This window comes from Cajanus cajan, chromosome 6 (genome assembly GCF_000230855.2).
Source record: "Cajanus cajan strain Asha chromosome 6, NIPB_CcT2T_4, whole genome shotgun sequence".
In the NCBI taxonomy this organism is placed as follows: domain Eukaryota; kingdom Viridiplantae; phylum Streptophyta; class Magnoliopsida; order Fabales; family Fabaceae; genus Cajanus; species Cajanus cajan.
The window spans coordinates 45,425,642-45,437,029 of NC_138522.1; the positions used below are offsets into that span (position 1 = coordinate 45,425,642).

The 11,388-nt window shown below is 30.9% G+C and overlaps 1 protein-coding gene across 10 annotated transcripts; it reads left to right on the top strand.

The window, feature by feature from the left end:
* The first annotated feature begins 573 nt into the window (after positions 1-573).
* LOC109795984 (uncharacterized) lies at positions 574-7,636 on the top strand. 10 transcript variants are annotated; one of them, XM_029270962.2, is made up of 9 exons: positions 1,251-1,684; positions 1,798-1,888; positions 2,317-3,626; positions 3,720-4,011; positions 4,720-4,926; positions 5,028-5,201; positions 5,854-6,054; positions 6,174-6,287; positions 6,971-7,636. In XM_029270962.2, the coding sequence occupies exons 3-9, from the start codon at positions 2,527-2,529 to the stop codon at positions 7,304-7,306; spliced, it is 2,424 nt and encodes an 807-aa protein (XP_029126795.1). In that variant the 5' UTR covers positions 1,251-1,684; positions 1,798-1,888; positions 2,317-2,526; the 3' UTR covers positions 7,307-7,636. The 10 variants fall into 10 exon arrangements, with proteins under 10 accessions (XP_020211157.1, XP_020211158.1, XP_029126795.1 ...); XM_020355568.3 differs by lacking the exons at positions 1,251-1,684; positions 1,798-1,888 and adding an exon at positions 574-732; XM_020355569.3 differs by lacking the exons at positions 1,251-1,684; positions 1,798-1,888 and adding an exon at positions 823-1,011.
* Positions 7,637-11,388: the final 3,752 nt, after the last annotated feature.

The window sequence follows — 11,388 nt, forward strand, 5'->3', positions numbered from 1 at the left end:
TTTTTATTTTTATCTTTGTACATATAATTTTTGAACTGTTTTATTTTAAAATTTTTAAATAACAAAAAATAATATTAAAAATTAATTATTGTTTTTTATAAAATTCAAGATTAAGATATTAAGATTTAAAAATTAGATAAAATATTGATTGATTCAATAATTTATAAATTATTAATAAAAGAAATACATCTAATTTTTTTAAAAACTTTTTTATTCATTCAATTATTCAATAACTCCTTATGATTAAAAGATAAAATAGAGAAAATATATTAAAAAAAATTGTAATGAAACTGTGCCTGGATCCTCTAGTATTAATAAAATGTCTTGATTAGAAAAAGTAAGAATAATTAAATGGTAACAGGAGAAAGTATGTAAAATGGAAAAGGAAAGAGGAGGGTGCGTATTAGGAAAAGGGCCCCACAAAACCACAAGGATGACATCGCACCCATTGAGACAACGAAAAGGTTGACTAATATAACTGGCAGTAGCCGGTGACCTTGGTTCACCGACACCCTTTCCCGGTTACCCTTTTCCGTTTTAAATTGCGAGGACGTTCCCGCATTCTTTTCTTCTCTGCCCAGTGCCTAGTGCCTAGTGCCTAGTGCCTACCACCACTCATCACTCATCAATGTTTGAATTTCCAACAAAACAAGAGTGACAACATTGCTAATCCCGAGGATCCCTTTGTCTGCCATTCTTTCCATCACTTCAACAAAACCGCGTGTTTGAGTGGTAACTTAACTTCCAATTCCAACGTTTTTAACTGTTCATCATTATTACATTGCGGTTACAGCTTTTTACTCTTCTCTCTCTCTCTCTCGTGATCTCGTGATCTCGTCTTTTGCTTCCTTCTATTCTATGCTTTCTCTCTTTTTATTTATTTTTTTCTGTACGTTTCACGTGAGTAATGTACCATACGCTCACGAACTCAAAACTCCCAAATTCACTACACACTCACCTCATTCCTTTTCCATTGTCTCCTCCCTCCTCTCTCTCAATCCCCTACATCGTGTTCGTTTTCTACTTTCTCTCACTACTGAACTTTCCCATTTTCTCATTTTTCTTTTTGTTCTTTTCTCCTTATAGAAACGTATAATTTTTTGGGTGCGGTTAGAGTTGTCTTTTTATATAAATCATCGGAATTCACTTGTCTTTATGCATTCGGTCTTCGTTCGTTTTCTGCTTTTCATTTATTTATTTATTCATTTTTGCTTCTGGTTATTACATGCGACTGTCGTGTAACTTCCTTTTCCTTCTGTTGTTGTTTTTGTTTTTGGTGGAAATGTAGCAGTTGAATGCCTAAGCTTCCACTACTAGATCCTAATTTTACTTTGATGGGTTGGGTTGGGTTGGTCAAAGTTAATAGTTAAAAAAGACAACATTTTTAGATTGATTAGTGACAGTTGTTATATGGGGTCTTCAAATTATTGGAATATAGCCAGCTAGCATATTGGATGTGTTGTTGGTAATGACGTCGGTGATGGAGGATATTTCTCCACCCTCTAATTCTAGGTTTCTGTTTGGTTTATCGCAAATCGATCGAGAGATTCTTTTATTTATTTATTTGTATTTTTTACCCTAACATGGCCGCATCTTGTTTGGTTGGCTATTCTTCTCTTTTGTTAAGAATATTTTCATGGTACCACCAGTCCCTGTCACTCCGAATCCACTCTAATGCAACTTGGTACTTCAAATAAGTGTTTTTTGTTTTTTATTTTGTCCGAAAAGAAGCATATTTTGCTTCTGCATAGAGTAAAAAACAAAGAAGCGATCGATGAAATGTTTGCTTAATTTTAGGAACTTACTTCAATTTCACTAGCGAGGACAAGATCTAAATGAATGCAGAAAGGCTTACGAAGGAGCTCGGATTAATGCATAAGTGCCTTTTGTAATTTTGTTCATGTCGTATTTAGATATTATTCACATATGTTCACATTTTGATTTCTGCATCTGTCTACCCTCATAAATCCATAGTTATTAGTTACTTTCTAAATGAGGTATTGATTTATTTTATGCATAATTTTTGTGGCCTGAATTGAACTTGGTTCTCCTTCAATTATTGCAAATTGTGTGCTGTATGAATGAACTTTCTGCACTTGTCATCTTTCTGGGTTTTCCCATTTTGGGCTTCTGTGGCTGTGTCTGCTGGTACATTCAAACAGATTACATGTTTTGATGCTCATTGTGATGAATGCTTCATACGCCTTCCCCTCCCGATAATCTTTATTGGTTTCCTTTGGCGATTTTTTCTTATTGTTTTTTACTTTTTTTCTTTCTTTGAGAATCTAGCCACTTATTTTATCACTACTTTTGCAGGTAGAAACTACTACTAGTTGTTTTGATCCCCTGGAGAAACAGAGAAGTTCTGCACACACTTCTCTGGTGGTGGAAGCTAAGTATTGTTAGTGGATACGTACTTTAGGATTTCAGAACTAGTGCATAAGGAGTTCGATAAGGTTAGTTACTGCTATCATTCCCCCCTGTCACAGCATCTTCATTTGATTGTTATTGAAGGAATTTGAAAGCATGAAAGAAATTGAGAAGAGAAAAGCTTCCAGGAATAGTCAGACAAAGGGTTCAAGAAGAACCGAAAGGAGAGAGAATAAATTGCATCAAGATAATTCTTCCAAAACATTGAATGAGAAAGGAACTGAATCTAAGACACCCAAGGATAGTAGACCAAGTGCAAATAATTTTATAAGTGATTCAAACACGGCCACAGAGAATTCAGAAACTTATGAAAACGTGGTTATACATTATGTGGATGATGTCAACAGGTCTGAGGAGGCACTTGCTGAGATGAAAGTTAATGAAATGGTTGCTAATGAAAATAAAAATGAAGTGGCTGACGATCATTCTAGTGATTTGGAGAAAGAGCTAAAGGAAGGGAATGAAGAAGTATCAGATGCTGAGACAGTAAAGGATTCAGTATCTTCCGTAGGTGATTCTATCACAAATGAGGACGAGACAGAAGAAAAGGCTTCAAAAGACCCTAAAAGTAAGGTTAAAGTGAATCCTTCAGAAAGCAATCGTGGATCAAGGGAAAAATCCGATAAAAAAACAAATAAAATGCAACCAAAGGTATCACTTAGCAATCAAAAGAAACCTATGAACTCAAATAAAGGGCCCTCCAAAGTTACTAACAAAAATGTATCCTCAACCAGTTCTAAGACTGTGAAAGTTCCTGTAAGTGTTTCATCAGAATCTTCTGAAGCTGATGAAAAACCTGTTCAGGATGTCAAGGAACTTGATATCGTGGATGGATCCTCCAATGGCGCTCAGAGCTTAGAAAGTGAAGATGAAAGTCATGAAACAGTTAATGCTAAAGAAAATGGTGAACATGAAGACGAGGCAGCGGCAAAATTAAGAATTGAAGAAATGGAATCACGAATTGAAAAGCTTGAAGAGGAACTTAGAGAAGTTGCTGCTCTTGAAGTGTCACTTTATTCTATTGCACCGGAGCATGGCAGCTCAGCACACAAAGTGCACACACCTGCTCGGCGCCTTTCTAGGCTCTACATACATGCTTGTAAGCATTGGAGCCAAAAAAGTCGAGCAACGATTGCCAAGAATACTGTTTCTGGCCTTATTTTGGTTGCTAAGTCTTGTGGTAATGATGTTTCAAGGTATGCACACGTGCTTTATTAAAATTCTGTCATTTACTGATATTGAATATGAATGATAAACATTCTCCTTTTGTTTTTGTGTGTGTTTTTTAGGTTAACTTTCTGGTTGTCAAATGTCATTGTGCTGAGAGAGATAATTTCACAAGCTTTTGGGAATTCTTGTCTAGCTAGTCCCCTTAAAAGGTTGGCTGAATCAAATGGTGCTGGCAAGAGAAATGATGGGAAGTCTATGGCACTGAAATGGAAAGCTAGCTCCAATGGTAAACCAGTAAATGGTTTTATGCCTCTTATTGAAGATTGGCAAGAGACAGGAACTTATATATTCGCTCTAGAAAGAGTAGAATCATGGATCTTTTCTCGGATAGTGGAGTCAGTGTGGTGGCAGGTAGATGTTTCGTGTTGGATAATTGATACTTCTAATTAAGATAATGGATGCACTCACAGATTTACTAATGTATGAAATTAACCATTCTTACATATTGTCCAGTACAGTGGGGAGGTTGCATTATCCATTCCAACCATCTTATTCCCGTGTTTAATCTATCTCCTAGTTTAACTCCAAATAGGAATTAACCATGCTTACTTATTGCCCACCAAGAGATTGTTTTATTGATGGTGACAGTTAACTTGTTGAGGTTCCATCTTAACTCTATATCCAATTATGAACAATGATATCTCGGAACAAAAAAAAAGAAACCCACTCTTCATATAACTGGACTGATGCTCAGATTAAAGTTCCCGGAAAACATGTGGAATCATTGAAACTCTTCCCCTCCCCCTGTTTCATTTGATGTGGTAGGTAAACTAAACAACATAAAATTACTATTATCTGTCAGTTACTTGACATGTGATTGTTAAGGGAGCTTAAGTACAGAAACTAGAATATCATACATATTAGCAACTATGATTATTAAGGTTAAGCTTGTAATGATTTTCATTAAATATATATAAGTGTCATCGATAATATTTATTTAACATATTTTAAATACATTGGATGATTCATATACTTTAGGATGATGTTGATACGAAGTTGATATCTGGTATAATTTTTCAAAGCTTTTTTTATAAGCTGAGAAGCTTGCTATGTTTTCAGGCTTTGACTCCCTATATGCAGTCTCCAGTTGGGGACTCTTCAAATAAATCCATTGGGAGGTTGATGGGACCTGCCCTGGGTGATCACAACCAAGGAAACTTTTCTGTCAATCTCTGGAGAAATGCTTTCCAAGATGCTTTTCAACGACTCTGTCCTGTTCGAGCAGGAGGGCATGAGTGTGGTTGTTTGCCTGTTTTGGCTAGAATGGTGTGCTTTTTTATTCTTAACGATACCCTTCCATTCTTGAAAATGTTTATAATTTCCCTTTCTTCTGCTTATGATTAAGTAGTTTTAAATTCTGTCTCCAGGTCATGGAACAGTGCATTGCTAGACTAGATGTTGCTATGTTCAATGCTATTCTTCGGGAGTCAGCCCTTGAGATCCCAACTGATCCGATATCAGACCCTATTGTGGATTCTAAGGTTTTGCCAATTCCAGCTGGAGATTTAAGCTTTGGGTCTGGTGCACAGCTAAAAAATTCTGTATGTATTTTCCCCCCTTGTTACTGCTTTGGTGGTCACACATTATCTAAAGTCTAATTTGAGTATTTGAATTTCTATAGCACGTTCTTGATGGAAGCTTTTGAAAAATTTGCTTATAAAATTAAGAAAACAACAATGAGATTTTATCTGCTGAGCATGTTTACTTTGTATAACTTGGACAACCTGCTTTAGTTAAAACTAAAACTTGTAGGTACCTATTCAATCATCTGACATGGACATCTGCAGATATCTGGTGCACAAGAAATTTTTTTTTTCCCACGAGTATTGTTTTGGTTTATCTGTTCAATTGATCTGACTAGCATTAGTTGATTACTTTATGTGGTTTCTTTCGTTGGAAAAGGAAAAAAAATGGTGGTTTTTCAGATAAACTTGTACACAATCTTAAAAGATTTGCTTAGATGATATCATGTTGTATGCATTTGTGATTTTATACTGAGGCTGCCTTGCAGTTTAGACCTCATTTTTGTGGAAATGTCCAAAGCCACTCAAAATGGTGAACTTGAAAAGAATGATACTAATAAAATGTGGGGGTTTTATTGCATAGTTGACACAAGTCATGTGACTATTTTGGAGTATGAAGGATACATCATGTAGGAAAGTTATGCTTATGGAAGAGCTACTTGAACTGCAGGTTGGCAATTGGTCTAGATGGCTTACTGACATGTTTGGCATGGATGCTGAAGAATGTCTGCAAGAAGATCAGGAAAGCAGTGAGAATGACGAAAGCCAGGGTGGAGATCGTGAACCTAAATCTTTTGTTCTCCTTAATGACTTGAGTGACCTTCTCATGCTACCTAAGGACATGCTTATGGATAGACAAATCAGACAGGAGGTTAGTTTCATGAATTAAATACCCTTTTCTTCTGTTGCATTGCATATCACGTTCACTCTTTTTGTTGGTTTGTCATTGTCTCTAATGATAATCATAGCTTTTATTGTTTGAACATATAGGTGTGTCCATCCATCAGTCTTTCATTGGTTATTCGGGTTTTGTGTAACTTCACTCCGGATGAGTTCTGTCCTGACCCTGTTCCAGGAACTGTCTTGGAGGCCCTGAATGCAGAGGTATACTATCACTTTCGTTTTTAAGCTGTTCATAAATTATACATTTGTTGCTAGATTTAACAGCTTAAGAGTTGCTCCAAGCAAATTGAATGAAAATTCAATTGTTATTTTATGGTATGTTAGAACACCAACCTGGTAATTAAATTTTGGGTTAAACATCTTTTTCTTCCATATAAATATCTAATAGTTTGTTTTTAGTCTTCCATTTTTAAAGCATTGACTTTTGGTCCTCTCTATTTTAAAATGTGTTAAATTTTTATCTTAATTTATTTAATCTTATTTAGCAGTGATGTTTAGTCACCAAACACGTCATACACATGTCAATTTAAAGTCATCATTAAATTAGATTAACAGAATTGTGATGAGGATAAAATTTTATATATTTTAAAAAAAGGAAGATCAAAAGTTGAATAAAAATAAGGGATAAAAATGAACTTTTACATATTTATGAGAGAAAAAAGATGTTTAACCCTTAATTTTGGTTTCTCTCGTCACACTTTGACTTCAACAACCAAGTTGAATTAGCTAGGACAGAATGAATACTTATATTATGAAATTGATAAGATAATGGCTTGAATGCAATGCAATTTCTTGGAGTATATGTTATGTAACTTTCTACTCTACTTTAATAGCACAGTAATTCCGGAAACTAATTTACTGAATTTTATTTGCTTCATCTTCAGACTATTATAGAGCGAAGATTGTCCACAGAATCTGTAAGAAGCTTCCCTTATGTGGCTGCTCCTGTTGTGTACATGCCACCCTCCTCTGCTAACGTGGCAGAGAAAGTTGCAGAGGCTGGAGGAAAGTCTCACTTGGAAAGAAACGTATCAGCTGTTCAGAGGAGAGGATACACCAGTGATGAAGAGCTAGAGGAACTTGATTCCCCTCTTACATCCATCATTGATAAGCTTCCTTCATCTCCAACAGTCACTGATAATGGAAAAGGTAATAATCACAAAGTGCACCCCACCACAAATGCTAGATATCAACTCCTACGTGAAGTTTGGTCCATGTGAACCTTGTGAGTTTCACATATCAAGGGAAAAATGAATATGTTGGAGATTTGGCAGAAAGGAATTGGAATTGAGAAAATTACAAAGAAATGAAATTGAAAGATTTTGGATACTTTGTGAGAATCTTCATCAATAGAGGTTAAGCCTGCAGTTTTATTTTTGTTGTATATAAAAAAGTAAGTCATTATAGTAGCATTAAAGAAGAAAAAAAATTTGTTCTGTTCAGTGTTTACATCTTCGTGTCTGTTTTATAATTAGCATGCAAGATATATTTGTAATAGAATTTTTTATATTTATTTATCGTTAAGGGTATACAAAATCTTTTACCATTTACGGAGCTTTTGCGTGAGAATATGAGATTAGTTTTTAACTTGATATTGCATTGGGCAATGTTTTTCACGGGTTTATTGGGGGTGTTATAAACCCATAAGTATGTTTTTTCTTTTGTTTTGGTAAAGGAAAAGGAAAAAAAATATATTTTTTTATAAAGTAAAATTAATTTATATATTAATTAAAAAGTTTTTTTTTAAAATTATATAGACAAAATTTTTATAAACTATTTTATGTATAAATTAATTTAATTTATGAATTTTTTATTTTTTAGTCACTTAATTAAGGGACGTGAATTTCAGTATTCGCGAATGAAGTTGATAATCTGTATTATTATTATTACATTTAAACAAATAGAATAATTGTACTTATGTTTCAAAATTAATTGAAGGTCGAAAATTTATTTTTAATTAAAATTATTAGTTAATTTATTGAAATAGAAGTATTTGGTAAAACTGAAACAGTTTACATCGTATGATATCAAATGAGGAGTTTTATTAAAATAAGTACTGTAATATTGAAAAGGACGGTAGATGAAGATTTTTATTAGATTGCTAAGAGTAAAAGTAAAATATATGTTACAATCTAAAATATTGTTTTAAATAATGTTAAACAAATTTCTAAGTTAGTCTTATAAGTTAGAAATTGAAAATACTCTTCAAATAAATTTTTTTTTGTTCATCGTTGACTTATTAGCTTATTAACTTTTCTCATTCTCTCTCTCTCTCAAAACAAAACTTGCATATTTAGTTTGTACAAAATTGTATATAATTCATTGCTGGTATATATACACCTTTTTTTTTCTTCCTATAAGTATATATATATATATATATATATATATATAAGTTAATTAATTATTTTTTTTATTCTTTAATCTTACACTTCCAATGTTAATTTAACATTCTCTCTCTCTTTTTTCTTCTTCATACATATTGTTTCCTCTCCTTTTAAATTTTCACATGCACCCTTTTGCTTCCCTCTTTTGGTCTTTCCCTTTTTAGTTTTCAATCTGTTACTCTTCCTCCCTTTTTCAATTTTCAAGCGCATTTGAGACATAAAATAGGTGTATGACAATGTTGTAGATACAAATAATTTTTTCGATAATATTAAAAGTGTTGAGTTAAATACTTGTATTTTCTTTAAGTACTTTCTTCCCTTTTATATTTCTAAAAACCACATAATTAAATTTAGTATTTTGAAAAATACTTCATAGAACATTAATTTTAGTGTTTAGAAATAGAAAAATTAGTGTTCTGAAATTATTATTTTTACATACTTTTGAAAAATATTTTACAAAACACTAATTTACTGCTTTAGAAAGAATTTTTTGAAATTGGGTAATATTACACATGTTTTGAAAGTACTTTTCAGAACAGTAAATTTAGTGTCCTAAAAAGTACCTTCAAAATAGAGAAATTAGTATTCTGGAAAGTATTTTTTGGAACACTAAGTTCTCTATTCCGGAAAGTACTTTCAAAAATATTAAATTTATAATTTCAAAAAAACTTTTTAGAAGTGTATTATTTTACATAATTGTAAAAAATTCATTTTGAAAAAGTAAATTTAGTGTTTAAAAAATACTTTTTAGAACACTAAAGTTCTAAAAAGTCTTTTCTGAAATACTAAATTTATTGGTGTAATTTTTTAAAATATAAAAGGGGAAGAAGTATTAGAAGAAAAAAATACAACTTCAACGCTTTCAAGGAAGTCAGATGCGTCTACAATGTTGTCATGCACCAATTCTACATCTCGGGTGTGTGAAAATTGAAAGAGGAGATGAAGATGGTAATAATGTGAAAACTAAATGTGGGAGTGAGAAGAAAGTCAGCTGAAAGGAAAGACAAGGTAGTACATGTGAACATTAAAAGAGAGAGAAAAGGAGGTGTGTGAAAAAGAAGGAATAATTACTAAATTAAAAAAATAGAAAATAAAAATATTTTAAAAGCTTATTTTAAAAAAAGGAAATGTACTTATAATAAAAGAAGGTATATATATCATGAGTCTAATTCATACATTGGGTCATGTAAAGTGAAAAAATAATATCTAGTTTATGAAAACAAGTAATTTAAGATTTTCAAAGCACACTTTTAATTTATCTACATAATTTTTACGGTTATTAAAAGTTACGAATAGTTATTGAGGATAAAATAAAGAAAATAAAAGTAGACACCAAATCCAAATGAAAAAATCTCTTTATATAGATATTGATTGATAATCAAAAATGATTTTGGATAGTTACGAAGGGTAAAATGAGATATAATATATAAATTATAATAATAAAATAAATCAAAATTGTGTACATAAAAGGGAATATTCCCTTTATTAATACAAAAGTACTGATTATTAGATAAAAAATTTATTTAAAAAATGTGAAATTAAATAGTCTAAGAGGTGCATTAGATTGAGATTTCATAAGACTATTTTAGTAAGAAAAAGTCTTGAGGATTTTTAAAGACTTTGCATAAATGTAATAAATTTTAAGATATTTTTAAAATATTTTATAGGAATGCAATGACTTTTATGGTGTGTTTGAATGAAAAATTTTAGAAATTCAAGGAATTTAAAATTTTTGAAATTTGAATTACTTTGATTTCAATTTCCATCATTTTTTTAAATGTTTTGCTTAGATAAGTCAATTTAAATTTCTTAAATTTTAAGTTTTTAGTTTGAATATGGTAATTTGATTTCCACCATGGATAAAATTGATTTTAAATATATATATATATATATATATAGTTTAAATTTTATAAAAATAAATATTGATGTTAGATAATATTTAATAATTTAAAAATATTTTTGAATGTTTAATAAATAAAAAAATATTGATATTTTTTTATGTCGACTTTGAAAGAGAGGTAGAAGAAAAAACAAAAAGAAAAAAAAGGAGAAAAGACAAAATAGAAAGAGAATAATGAAGAGAAAAGAGAAATAGGAGAGAGAGGAAAGGGGGGTGAGAGAGAGAAAATAGAGTATAAGAGATGCAAGAGAAAAAAAGGGAGAGAGAGAAAATGAAATATAAGAGACATGAGAGAGATAAAAGATATATAAATGAGAAAAAAAAATGAAGAATTTTAAATTTTTACCCTTTTGAGAGAATTTGAAAATTTACTATTTTATGAAATTTTACAAATATTTATATTTTAAATTTTTTGTAAATTCTCCATCTAAGCAAAATATTTCACTCTAAGGCATTTGAAATTCTTCAAAAAAAATTACTTTATTTAAATTCATCCAAACATACTCTTAATTTTTTTAAAAGACTTTTATAATCAAGATTTTCTAATGGATTTATGTTAAAAGAAATCAGATTTCAAATGACAATATGAAGTTTTTAAAAAAACAATACAATTAATAAAAAAAATAACACAAATAATAAGGTTTGAATAAAGAAAAATATAAAATCAATACAATCTTTTAATAAACAATTGATTTTAACTATATGTCCTCTATGTTACATTTCTCTACACATAATCCTTCATATATTGATATTTTTTAATTTATGTGCTATTGAATTTGAATAATATGTTCAAATTTATGATATCCATTAACCGATAAAACTATCAAAATTGACCCTAATGGGATAACTTTTAAAATGCTAGGTTAAGTTAACTTGGACTCTTTATTTTTCAACCTGAAATAGATCAAGCCAATTTGTATAACTCAATGAGCCAATTAAATCATGCTAAACCAATAAAAGTTCGGCTAAAAAGGTACTAAGTTTATTTGGTTTGATAATTTTTTATTTTTTATCCTTT

What these genes read in the sequence shown, in the direction of transcription:
- LOC109795984 (XM_020355568.3), top strand. Translation starts at nt 2,527, where the DNA reads ATGAAAGAAATTGAGAAGAGAAAAGCTTCCAGGAATAGTCAGACAAAG. An exon ending in TGTGGTAATGATGTTTCAAG is followed by an intron (nt 3,627 to 3,719) that starts GTATGCACACGT and finishes TGTGTTTTTTAG; the next exon opens with GTTAACTTTCTGGTTGTCAA. An exon ending in GTGCACAGCTAAAAAATTCT is followed by an intron (nt 5,202 to 5,853) that starts GTATGTATTTTC and finishes CTTGAACTGCAG; the next exon opens with GTTGGCAATTGGTCTAGATG.